Raw genomic sequence first — 13,387 nt, 5'->3', positions numbered from 1 at the left:
CAAGTCCTTAAATTCAACCTTGCACAGTTACATGTATGCTTCCAAATGGTCCATTGTGTTCTAAACATTCACATCTTTCATGTGCGTGTTCGTACAAGCTCTTTTGTTCCCGTAAATATGAATCAGCCCAGCTGGACACCCTTGGGACTGTAACAATTCTTCAACAGTGTGTTACCTTCTCAATCAAGTCCAGGCATTCTCCATTGTCTATCCAGTCAATATCTTCCCACACTAAGCCTTCTCTGTACAAAGATTAAAAAGGTCCAGGTTGTAGTAAAATATCGCTTCAAAACTATCCAACGTAGGGACTCATTTTCTTAAACATTTTGAAATGCAATTCAATGAGTGCTTACCTACTATATTCCAGTTGTTCTAAAGAAAAGATATGCTTGTTGAAATATTCCTGAAGTTTCTCGTTTGCATAGTTTATATTGAACTGCTCAAAGTGATTCACCTAAGGGGGGAAACAATCCAACAAGAGTCTTTAGCGCTCTCGCTCTTACATAAAAAGGTCAAGAAAAAGGCCAACAAAGATCCGCAGGGAAAACATATCAGTGTTTGTTTCATGAGATCTGCTTAGGAGGATCCCACTCGTTGGAAGCACACCTCAAAGTTTTCAAATCCAAAGATGTCCAAGATGCCAATAGACTTGAAGTCATCTCTGCCTTTGATCCTGCTGTTGATCTTCTTGATCACCCACTCGAAGCAGCGTGCGTAAAGTGCCATGGCCAAGGAGTCCCTGCTGTCTGCTGCCTGAGGGGAGAGGAGACAGAGACACGGTTTCCCTAATGACTGCAGGGAATCCAGATGGGTACGTCCATCTGTGCTGCACTCGGGAGCCACACTCACTCCACATCTATGCAGCCCGTGTCAAGTGAACCAATACCATCCAGGAAAACACAGCTGTCTAAAGAAACGGAAACCTGAAGCTTGCTTATTTGCAGCAAGAGTCACCCTGAAGCATCAGGCTTTCAAATTCAGCTTTAAGTATTGAGTTATAAGAAAGAGTCTGGACCAAAATACACAGCTGTAAATTTGATCAGGTTGGACTAATGCTGAAGCTGAAACTCCAGTACTTTGGCCACCTCATGCGAAGAGTTGACTTATTGGAAAAGACCCTGATGCTGGGAGGGATTGGGGGCAGGAAGATAAGGGGACGACAGAGGATGAGATGGCTGGATGGCATCACCGACTCGATGGGCATGAATTTGAGTAAACTCCGGGAGCTGGTGATGGACAGGGAGGCCTGGCATGCTGCGATTCATGGGGTTGCAAAGAGTCGGACATGACTGAGCGACTGAACTGAACTGACTGATGCCACTAAGTGGGCTTTCCAGGTGGCTCAGTGGTAAAAAATCTGCCTGCCAATGCAGGAGACTCGGGTTTGATCCCTGGGTTGGGAAGATCCCCTGGAGAAGGAAATGGCAGCCCACTCCAATGTTCTTGCCTGGAGAATCCTATGGACAGAAGAGCCTGGTGGACTACAGTCCATGGAGTTGCAGGAGAGTCAGAAATGACTTAGTGACTAAATAACAACAACAACATAATGCTAATTAAGACTTGACTTCACTTATTATCATCTTCTCATATTTTACTTTGTGTGCATACAAGTTTTCTTCATGGTATGGTTAGCATTTTTACTTATCCAATCAATAAACAGCTATTAGATGGGCTAGTGCATGTAACTGGCTCAAAGCAGTTGCAGAGACAAAAATAAATCATACAACATACTGTTGCTTTGCTCTCATTAATAATTTATTAATTATAATAAAAACTAACACCAGTTAGTAATAATAATTATTACAACTGTTTATTTAACTCTTACTCTGCACGAGTCACTAAGTTTCCAGTTCAGTAGCTCAGTTCTGTCCGAATCTTTGTGATCACATGGACTGCAGCACGCCAGGCTTCCCTGTCCATCACCAACTCCTGGAGCTTGCTCAAACTCATGTTGACTGAGTCGGCAATGCCACTAAGCTTTTAGCATTTATTTATTTTTTACTATCATCCTTATACATGGCAACCCACCCCAGTATACTTGTCTGGAGAATTCCATGGACAGAGGAGCCTGGCGGGCTCCAGTCCTTGCGGTCACAAAGAGTCGGACATGACTGAATGACTACTACTTTCACATCCTTGTCTTGGGGCTTCTCTGGTGGCTCAAAAGGTAAAGAATCTGCCCGCAATTTGGGACACCCAGATTCGATCTCTGGGTAGCGAGATCCTCTGGAGAAGGGGATGGCTACCCACTCCAGTATTCTTGCCTGGAGAATTCCATGCACAGAGGAGCCTGGTGGGCTACAGCCCATAGGTTCACAAGGAGTCGGACATGACTAAGCGACTAACACTTTACTTTTCGTCCTTGTCTTACAGAAGAGGAAACTGAGGCACAGTGAATAAATCCCCAAGAACAGAATATAATAAGCTGAAGACTCAGGACTCAGACTCAGAAAATCTCCCCCAGTCCCATTCCTCCTAAAGATTCTGCTATGCTGTCTCTAAGATGACCACTGAACTATTGTGCCTATCCCCTCAACGTGGATGTCTTATTTTTGACCCTGAGCCAAAAGCATTTGAATAGATCACTGCAGTTACTTATTCCATCAAAGCCGTGGATCTGCAGACCCAGGGGCATCTTTAGAAGTTGCTTTGAGGGCCACACACATACCTGCTGAACATTGAGAGGCGTGAGGATCTCCTCCCCCCGGAGGAACATGGACCTCTGGGTCAAGGCGTCCGTGAGCTGTGCCGGGTCCAGCCCAAGTAACTCTGCAGACCTGCCCAAGGCTGGGGAGGAAGGACAAGGTGAAAGTGGATGCACAACCCCAAGAAGGAACAGCCCAGGGGACCCCAAATGGGTGCAAAACCACTGCCACACATGACACAGTTAAGCAGAGAATAATCCTAAGGCCCTCGGGCAGGACCTAGAAGACACATATTCTACTGGCAGGTTATTCACTCCCTTAATGAGTCTTAGATTTACAGCAAACAACCTGGTACTTGGAACAAGTATGGTCCAGAGACCCCCATGGCAGGTTCCCCAAGACCCTGTCAGAGGTTTGCAAAGCCCATGACTATTTCAATAATAAGACTAGCTTTTTTTTTTTTTTTAGTGATAAACTCTGTTATTTGCTTTTTCACTCTCATTACCTCACAAGTATACAGAAGAATATTCCAGAGGCCACATGACATGAGTAGCTCAATAAGTTGAGGGCAGAAATAGAAGCCAGCTGTCCTTCATTACACCAGATATTTTAAATATTTACAAAATCATTAGACAATGTCAGTCGTTACTGACTTGTTTTCTTTTGTTTTGGAAGATGGTCTTTCAAATAAAATGCTACTTATTTTACTATATGCAAGGGGTTGGTTACGGTTACTTTAAAGTGAATTTCTTGCTATTTTTTAAACTGTCTCCACTATTATTTCTAAAGGGCTTTCCTGGTGACTCAGATGGTAAAGAATCCGCCTGCAATGCAGGAGACCTGGGTTTTATCCCTGGGTCACTAAGACCCCCTGGAGAAGGGAATGGCTACCCACTCCAGTTTTAACTGACTCTGTTTTCATTTCTAAGGCAGTAAACATCAACAGCAATGATCCACGGGAACAAGAACTACAAGCCTGTAGCCCTGGGCTACTCAAGGGTCACTTTGAACTTACACTCTTCCAGTTCCCAGCCTCCATGCCCTCATCCACTGCATCCATCAGAAAAGTTTAAAGAATAAATCACTCCAGGAAAATGACAACTGACACTGTTACACGTATGTTAACTCACTTAGTCTTAAGACATCTCCACTGTGCACTTTACAGTGAGAAGTCACGAGTGTTGAAGGGATAAGTAACCCAAGGAAACAGCTTGTGGCAGAGCCGGGCTACGAACCAGTCATCCTGGCTTGAAAACTAACGGTCCTAACCATTCCACCATGGCAGCCCTCAGCAGCCAGGAATAACTACAACAACACTATACCCGACTCATGACATTCTTCCTACATCCTCTTATTGGGCCCACTTTCCTTCTTTCTTAGTAGAAAATGAGAACACAGCCACCATTCCACGCAGTAATCACTTGTTTGATGCTTTGACCCTTTATTAGCTGACCTTTCACATCAAACTTCTGTAGCTCATATTCTAGGGCTCAAAATATTTTTTTCCCAAGGCCAGACAGGAAACATTTTAGATCTACATTTCTTATGAGGCAAAAGCCAAGGAAGTGAAGGAGGGAGAAGCAATCTTACCCGTTTTGAAGGAAACTTGCGCCCCACCAGCAGTGATAAATTCTATGTTCCCAAGATGTAATATACCAGCAAGCAACCTCAACACTTCCCGAACTTCTTCCTTGCTAAACTGCATGACCTCCATTGCCATCTGTAAGGAAACAAGGTTAGTTTTTCATCTTTTTTCACACTAAAGAAAATGAAAATGGTCACTACTCAGTAAAGGTACTAAGTACTATTCTAAAGGCAAGAAAGCAAGAAATATTGGTTTGGCCAAAAATTTTGTTGGGGATTTTCCATTAGATGCTGCAGGAAAAAAACGAACACATTTTTTGGTAAACCCATTTTATATGACAAAGACTTTAAATAAGTACACATAAAAGAAAAGCAAGACATTAAGAAAGATTTGTAGAATATTTAAGAGAACCCAATCGACAAGATAAAAATAAATATCTGCTTTACACACAAGACGACTATTTATGCCAGAAAAGAACTACTCCAGAGTCACAGTGACAAAGAAATACTTTTTCCTATGTGTATCAAAATGTAATGGAACATTTTTTATTTTCTTACACATAAAAAATAGGGGGGAAGGGGTGGGGAGGGAGGTGGGAGGGGGGCAGGTTGGGGGACACAACTGTACCCATGACTGATTCATGTCAATGTACGGCAAAAACTATCACAATATTGTAAAGTAATTATCCTCCAATTAAAATTAATTAATTTTAAAAAAAGAAAAGAAAATGTTGGGGGGGAGATACTTCATGAGACTCCTTCAGTATAAATTTGGGGACCTGTCTTAATGGTTAAAAGTAGCAGGGACCCTGATAGGTAGAACGAAATTCCCTATCAGGGGTTCTACAGATAGAAGAGCCTTCTGCTCTTTGTGTAGAAGATGCTGATGGAAAAACTGAATGGATCTAGATTTGTCTTCCCTGACAGTCATCGTACTGCTATTTTCCATTTCTCCAAAGGATTTTTAAGGTCTTATTTTGGCCTCTGGATACTAAATAGAAGTTAACACAATGCTGACTTGAAAAAAATAAAAAAGAACAAGGACCAACAGGGGCTTTGTTCCCCAGAAAGTTTCTAAACTGAAGCCAGGCATCTTCTGAATCAGATCAAAGATTTGCTCAGTATCTCTTACGATTTAGGAGCCATATTCTCATTAGAAAAAGAGCCAGCTACCCTCTCCCACTCCTACACACGCACACACACATGCAGAACAGAGGACGGAACTGCTGGCAGTATTGATGAAAATAACCTACAAAGAGAACTGAGACCCATGATCACTACAATGACCACTGGAACGGAAAGAAGGAAGCCACGCAGCACTGTGAAGCCACAGAAGCTGCAAGAGGAAACGACTGGAGATTTTAAAATATGAAAAGTAATTTCTTTACAAGGAAAAAAAAAACACAAACAAAGCCAGAAACAAAGGGCAAAAAAAATAAACAGGAAAACAAAATTAAAAGAAAAAACTGCATAAGGCAAGGAACCAACAGCTATATTAAGAGACACATGACGCAGTAAAATAAAATAGGCACCTTTTCTAACAGGAAATGCAAATCCACAGAGAAATGTTTTCCTTCCTAGAAATCCAACACGTGCATACTGAAGAAAATGAGATAACTTCTATTAAATTAACAAAAATTTTTCTGAATGATAAAATGGGTGAAAGGGGGATATTTATGCAGTGGTCACTCACTGGTAGTATAAATCAGTATAATCTTTTTTGAAAACAAGATTATGGGTCAGTGTTTGGCTGGACCACCTATGTACATAATCTTAAAATGTTCAGAGAAGTTACACAAGTTTCTCAGGGTTACAAAACCAAGATTCAAAGCCAGGCCTGACGAACGCAAAGTCTAACTTTCTCTCCATTCGGTTATACGCTTTTTTTTCTTTTTACATCCTTACAAAGTCAGTCGCCTATGTAATCACCCTTAATTTCAGTGCTGGAATTTTATTTTTAGCTACCATATGTGGCATGCAGGATCCTAGTTCCCTGAGTAGGGATCAAACCCATGCCCCCCTCCATTGGGAGTACTGAATCTTATTCACTGTATCACTACGAAGTTCCAATGCTTAAGATTTGTTTCAAAGAAAATCCAACAGAAAGAAAGCTTTGTAAAATATTCACTACAGCATTATCTTAACAACACTTTCAGAGAAAAAAAAGTTCCATCTCTCCTACAAGTCAAGTCAATTATAGTAAGTAAACTTGTTATAGAACAGTGTATAGTTTTTAAAGGAAATTATCAACATTACATAGAAACATGATTATATTTATGATAGCTTTATGCAAAAAGTACTAAATTATATTTGTGCAACTAATTTTTTTAAAGAAAATCACGCTGGGAAGAAAATCCACAAAATTGAAAATAGTTGCAATGTTACTGCTGGCAGGCTAATGGACATTATATTCACATCTTTTAATATTGTTGACATGTTTTTAGTATAACAACTGAGTCTATTAATGGGTGAATGGATAAATAAATTGCTGTCTATTCAATGGAATACTATTCAGTGTAAAAAGAAACAATTGTGTTATATGCAGTTTGGATGAATGAAATAAGCCAGACAGAGGAGAAGAGATTTTGTATGACTTCATTTTTAGGAAACTCTAGAAAAGACACATTTTTCTACATGTCCTAGGGTTAGGGGGTCTGGAATTGTCTAGGGAGGGGGACAAGAACGCTTTAGAGTGTAGAACTGTCCTTCAGTTTGATCGTGGTTGTGGGTACACGAGTGTGTAAATTCAAAATTCACTTTATATGCTTTACATGAGGGCACTTTATTATATGTACATTATAACTTAATAAAAGTGACTACAAAAAAAATAAATAAATAAAAAGACCATGAATTGTTTAACAGAGAGAGAAGACTATCATTTTATGGGTACAGACAAAAATTGATGCCAAGAATAAGAACAACTGGTCAAGTGCTCATCAATTTTTAGAAACCTATGGGAAAGTAATTATTCAAATTTACTTATTCTAAAAGCAAAGAAATGTGGCTAAGAAATACAGAATATCGATTATGCTCAAGGCTTTTAAAACAGTAGTAGCAGTAGTGTCAGTTGCTCAGTCGTGTCTGACGCTTTGCGACCCCATGGACTGTAGCCCACCAGGCTCCTCTGTCCATGAATTCTCCAGGCAAGAATACTGGAGCCGGTTGCCATTTCCTTCTCCAGGGGATCCTCCCGGATCCGGGGATCAAACTCGGGTCTCCTGCATCGCAGGCAGAGTCTTTACCATCTCTGCCAGCAGGGAAGCTTTTTAAAACAGTGGTAAGGACCAATTCAGATGTTGGCAAAATAATTATAAAGCATCTATGCTGTGCTAAAGTTAACAATTTTCCCTTTTTTTGATTAAAGTTTTCCTCATGTATCACAGGACCTCTTCAACACTAATTTATAAAAATTTTCTAAGCTCACCTTAGGATGACCATAGAGATAAAAGATTTCACTGTAACTCACCTGCCTGGATTTTATATAACACTAAACAAATAAGATCTTCCATAAAGAACAGACTTATCAAAGGGGAGGGGAGTCAGGAGAGGGCTGGATTGGGAGTTTGGGATTAGTTGATACAAAATATTATACACAGAAAGGATAAACAAGGTCCTATTGTATAGTACAGGGAACTATCTTCAATATTCTAGAATAATCCATAATGGAAAAAATGAAAAAGAATCTGTATACACGCACACATATATAACTGAATCACTTGGCTGTACAATAGAATCAACTATACTTCAAGTTTTAAAGATCTCCTCTATACTTGCAGGAAAAAAAAAGGAAGGACTTCAAAAAATAAGTTCACAGTAGCAGAAAATTGCAAACTGTAAAATAAAGAACATCAAAAGATGCTCCATGAAAAAAATTCTTGTTTAAGCTCTGAAAATACAAAGATTACATATGGAGGCATGAACGCAAATGAATAAAATGTGCTTTCTGTATGAACCAATTTGTGACTTCACTCCCAAGTTTAACTCTAAGTGAATTAGGAGTCTGGTGACAAGTATCAATCGTGTTCCATGGGGTAATGTACTGGCTGGAACCAATTAACACCAACCAGCATGGGCGTGGCTACTCACCCCTGCCAGCAAGTCTCCATTCACTGTTTCCTACTGTCCTATTTACAGTCTTTTCAGTAGCAAGCTCCACCCCTTTGGCAAGAGTAGCCACTTTAAGACTTTCCTAAAATTTTTATTGAAATACAGTCGATTTACAATGCTGTTAAGCCTCCTTATAATTATCTTTCTCAACGACATGGCTCAAGACTTAAAAAAAAAAAAAAAAAAACAACCCTGGGAAATTCTCAGTACAGTTCAGAAGCACAAAACAGCAATTTAGCTATAAAACTGGCACAAAGTCATACAAAATGTTTTCAATGAAGTCTTTAATAAGCACATAAAAAACAGGTGATTGTGAAAGTGTGGGGTGGGAGGGGAGTGATGACAAATACATAATACAATCCCAACCACTAAGGTCAGAAGGAAGCCGGGCTTTTCACAGGAGAAATAAGCAGGGAAGAGGAGTGAATTTCAGGTACAAAAGGTAAAGCCCTCAGGGTCTCAGCTGTGAGGCGGGGGCACCACCTAAGGAAGCCAAAGGTCCTCAGGTGAATCGTGAATAAATGGAATGAATAAGATGGGGTGGGAGGGGAGGTGTCTGGGCACAGTAAGTCACGAATGAAGGATCAATACTTTGAAAATTTATTATGTAATTTTATATTAGGCGAGATTACAGCATTGTATAATATAAAATTAGCTTCTACTCCTGTATTTTCCAACATTGAAAGAGACTGAAGTTTTCAAATGTGGCAAAATCGAGGTATAACGTCAGTCTTTTATTTTAAAATTTCTACTGGGGCATACTTGATTTACAATGTTGTCTTTTAATTCCAGCTGTACAGTGCAGCAAATCAGTTATGCATATACATGTATCTACTCTTTCTTGGATTCGTTTCCCATATAGACCATTACAGAGTACCGAGTAGGGTTCCCTGTGCTATAAAGTAGGTCCTCATCACTTATCTATTTTATACCTAGTAGCGTATATGTGTCAATCCCAATCTTTCCATTCATCCCTCTCCCCAACCCCCCAGTGACCATAAATTTATTTTCTACAGTTGTAAGGCTTTCTGTTTTGTGGATAAGTCCATTTGCAGCCTTTTTTTAGATTCCACAAATAAGTGATGTCATATGTTTGTCTTCCTCTGTCTGACTTACTGCACTCAGTATGACAATATCCAGGCCCATCCATGTTGCTGCAAATGGCATTATTTCCATCTTTTTCTTTTAAGGCTGAGAGCCATCTAAATCTTTATAAGACCAAACTGATGAGGAGAGAAGAGATGGGTTCACACAGTTAAAAACATGGGTAGACCCAGTAAAACCTACATGGTCAGGAAACCCCAGTCCTGGTAGATGGCTAGGAACACCATTACCATTCAATATGTGGAATCAAAAGAATAAAAAGATTATCACTCAAAGACTCTTGTTATCCTCCCCCACATTTCATCAGCCACCATTCTGGTAGGTCAAATGCAGGCAATAAAAATCAATTAGTTGTTATTATTTTCTTGAAATAGCTTTTCATTCTGACTCAGCAATTTATAGTGCAACCTGGAAGATTGCAAAGAAAAAAAAAAAAGGGGGCTATGAAATTTAGTCTGCGTTCACTGTCTCTCCCCAGGAAAAACTGGGTCCCCTAAGAATGGCTCAGGGTCCTTTACAGGTACATATTTATAGTAATGTCAGGTGATGTCGATGAGGAATTCTAAAATCACATAAATTCTCAATGAAATAAGAAAAAGTCCTAAAAGGTCCTATTGCCAGAATATGTTGACATTAAGCTGATAAAAAGAATAATGATTTTAGTAGCTAAAAATACCAGAGGTGACATTTTCATATGTAATTCACAGGAATAATTTCACTCTGCTAACATTTTAACACATTCTACAAACAAACGTTCTTGAGTCCCAATAGAATGTGGTCCCTTCCCTTTCTTTAATACCGAAACCTCTGGGGAAAGAAGCTTTATGGAATAAAAAGTAGGAAGATACAAATTTCAATGGTACTTGATTTTGGAAGGAAATTGAGACAAAGCTATGGTTTTTCCAGTAGTCATCTATGAATGTGAAAGTTGGACCATTAAGAAGGCTGAATGCCAAAGAACTGGTGTTTCCAAATTGTCGTGCTGGAGAAGATTCCTGAGAGTCCCTTGGACCGAAAAGAGATCAAATCAGTCAATCCTAAAGGAAATCAATCCTGAATATTCATTGGAAAGACTGATGCTGAAGCTGAAACGCCAATCCTTTGGCCACCTGATGCAAAGAGCAACTCATTGGAAAAGACTGATGCTGGGAAAGACTGAGGGCAGGAGAAGGGGGCAACAGAGGATGAGATGGTTAGATAGCATCACTGACTGAATGGACGTGAATTTGAGCAAACTCTGGGAGACAGAGAAGGACAGGGAAGCCTGGCATCCTGCAGTCCATGGGGCAAAGAGTAGGACATGACTTAACAACCGAACAACAACAGGAGACAAGTTACATGATAAAACAACGGCATAATCTATTTCAGTCATCCTAATTTCTTTAACAGAATATAGCGATTATATAGACGGTTTGCTCACTACAGTCTCCTTGTTGCTAGAACGGTGCCTGCCTGGCACACAATAGATGCTTAAAAACGTTGAAGACAGAAAATCAACTTTATAGCCAGAAGTGTTCAGTGTCTCTTTAACCATCTGTATCACTCTTGGTTATAGAGCGCTATGCAAGACAGAAAGATGGGTTGGCTAGTACTGATATAATACTTTATACTCCTGTATTATAGAAATTATGATTTGATAAAAGTGTTAGTCACTCAGTCATGTCAGCTCTGTGCGACCTCATGGACTGTAGCCCACCAGGCTCCTCTGTCCATGGAATTCTCCAGGCAAGAATACTGGAGTGGGTTGCCATTTCCTTCTCCAGGGGATCTTCCTGACCCAGGGATTGAACCTGGCTCTCCCAAATTGCAGGTGGATTCTTTACTGACTGAGCCACCTGGGAAGACCTATGATTTGGTAATATAATCATATATAATCATTAAAATTGACATATTCATTGTAAAAATATTCTAATAGAATGAATGATAAAGAATAAAATAAAACCCTAGAATTCTGCTCTGAGATAACACTTTTGAATTATTTCAGTGTATTTTCTGCATACATACTATATATTCATGACATATATACGCTTACTTTTAAAATAAAAGATTATATCATGCTGTATTATGCTTTCCTCACTTACAGAATAAACAAGTTTTTCCTTACTGTTAAACATACATGAACATGGTTTTGCGAGCTACAATGGATCTTAAAGATATAATAAATTATTTGAGCCATTCCCCAACTGATTGTTTTTGTAGGTTTTGGAGGAGAGAATTTTATTTTTTTTTATAGAAAAGAATATTTTCCCTCCTTTCTGAAAAGTAGCACATTTATTATTATTATTTTTTCTGGCTGCATTGCTTCAATCTTCCAGAAGAAGGCTAAATAAGAGCAAAAATTACATGCTCCTGACTTCAGTGAATACCAGCTAAGTCTTCACTGACGTTTCTGATGGGTCAACACTAAAAAGTAATTGCAAAGCAAATACTTAAGACTCTATAAATAGAATTCCTCTAAGTCTGCTGTGTACACTCATTATGTCAATTTCATGTCTAAACTTTTCTTCCCTTCTAGATGACATATCTTTTCATCACAGGACCAAATTTCAAATGCCAAAAACCTATCATTTCAACTTAAAAATAAAAACTAGCAATCATGGAAACAGGGCCAAGCTCCATGAGTTTCCTTGTAGCCAATAGAAGCAGCACACAGTTTTGAATCAGAAAACGATGCCCCCAGGGGAAGCCACCAGACTACCTTCCCCGGGTACTCCCAGGACCGGGAAGGGCCTCGCTGCCCCCTCACCCTGGCGGCCAGTGAGCGGTCAGCGTGGGCCTGCAGTGACAGTGTGACTTGGATTACAAGGACACTTTCTAGTACAAAGTGAATGCAGGAAGCTTGTGTAGTGAAAGAAGTCTCGGGCATCAAAGTAAAATTGAGAGAAAATTTTAAATAAAGACTTAAACATTTCATGAAATTCAATTAGCAGGGCCAAATCCTGTACTGCCTAGGGCAGATACGCAGCAACGGTGCTGTCAGCAAAGTTTTTTGGTTAACAGGTTGAAGGAAGGAGAGATGACAAAGAGAGACATCTCTTTGCTTTATACGTGGCAGAATGTGACATCTTTAAAAGGAAGGCTGAGGCGAAGGTGATCATGATACTATAAGCCTAGCCTGTTTTTATTTTCATTTCAGTTTAAAGGCACATACATTAGACACTGGGAAACGACATGTGATATATATCCACTTAAAAATATACTTTGAATCCATTCCAGAAGGTATTCTCATGAACAGTCTAGAAAAGCAAATGACGATATGGAACTGACTTGTTGACAACTAGAAAGACAAACCTAGGTGCACCGAAATCAGGGGCTAGCTACCTGCCTCCTGGTTAGAGTCTAGGATTTGAAGTTAGATTGTGTCTAGATACTGGTTCTGTTAGGTGCTGTGTGTGGTTAGGCTGGTCACCAGCCTCTCTGAGTCACAGAATATAGACAACCATATTTCTACCCTCACGGGGTTGTTAGAAGCAGAGGAATGATTAAGTCCTCATAGTAAGCGCTCCATCAGTGTTAGCTCCATTTATGAATCAACTCTATATCTACAGACTCCGACTGCTGAATGAGTGACCAGTAGAGGAACAGACCACACTGATGAAATCTACCGGCCACACTCAACCATGCCAAGACTTCCTAAACACAGTCACCTTATAAAAAGTCCTTGGGGTATTCGAGAACTGCAGGATACAGCAGGGGTCCACACCAAAGTGTCTTAAGATGACCACTGTTTGCACAGTAAGAATCAGTTACCAGAATCAGGTATGAGAACAGGATGAGACCCAACAGTCATCTGGTCTAACTGTTGACAGATTTCTTTTGAACTGTGGAATCAATTACTTAAAACAATTTTTAATTGTAAGCCCTGAAACATATGATCTGCTTACTCCAGTACCAAACCTGTGATTTTTCTTTTGTTTCGTTTTTCTGAACCCTATTCCAAGCCAATC

General features: G+C 39.8%; 1 protein-coding gene across 4 annotated transcripts in view; it reads right to left on the bottom strand.

The window, feature by feature from the left end:
- The window catches only part of MYO10 (myosin X), a 256,726-nt gene that overhangs the window by 95,633 nt on the left and 147,706 nt on the right, over positions 1-13,387 (bottom strand). For all 4 annotated transcript variants that reach the window (XM_061129313.1, XM_061129312.1, XM_061129311.1 and 1 more), the window contains 5 exons: positions 4,236-4,365; positions 2,669-2,787; positions 607-753; positions 354-454; positions 176-242 (listed from right to left, as the gene is read on the bottom strand). In XM_061129313.1, the coding sequence (XP_060985296.1) occupies positions 176-242; positions 354-454; positions 607-753; positions 2,669-2,787; positions 4,236-4,365 (564 nt within the window). The remainder of the gene's footprint in view (positions 1-175; positions 243-353; positions 455-606; positions 754-2,668; positions 2,788-4,235; positions 4,366-13,387) is intronic.

This window comes from Dama dama, chromosome 25 (assembly GCF_033118175.1).
Source record: "Dama dama isolate Ldn47 chromosome 25, ASM3311817v1, whole genome shotgun sequence".
Lineage (NCBI taxonomy): Eukaryota > Metazoa > Chordata > Mammalia > Artiodactyla > Cervidae > Dama > Dama dama.
The sequence above is the reverse complement of the archived record's forward strand: the minus strand, read 5'-3'. Positions and strand labels throughout refer to the sequence as shown.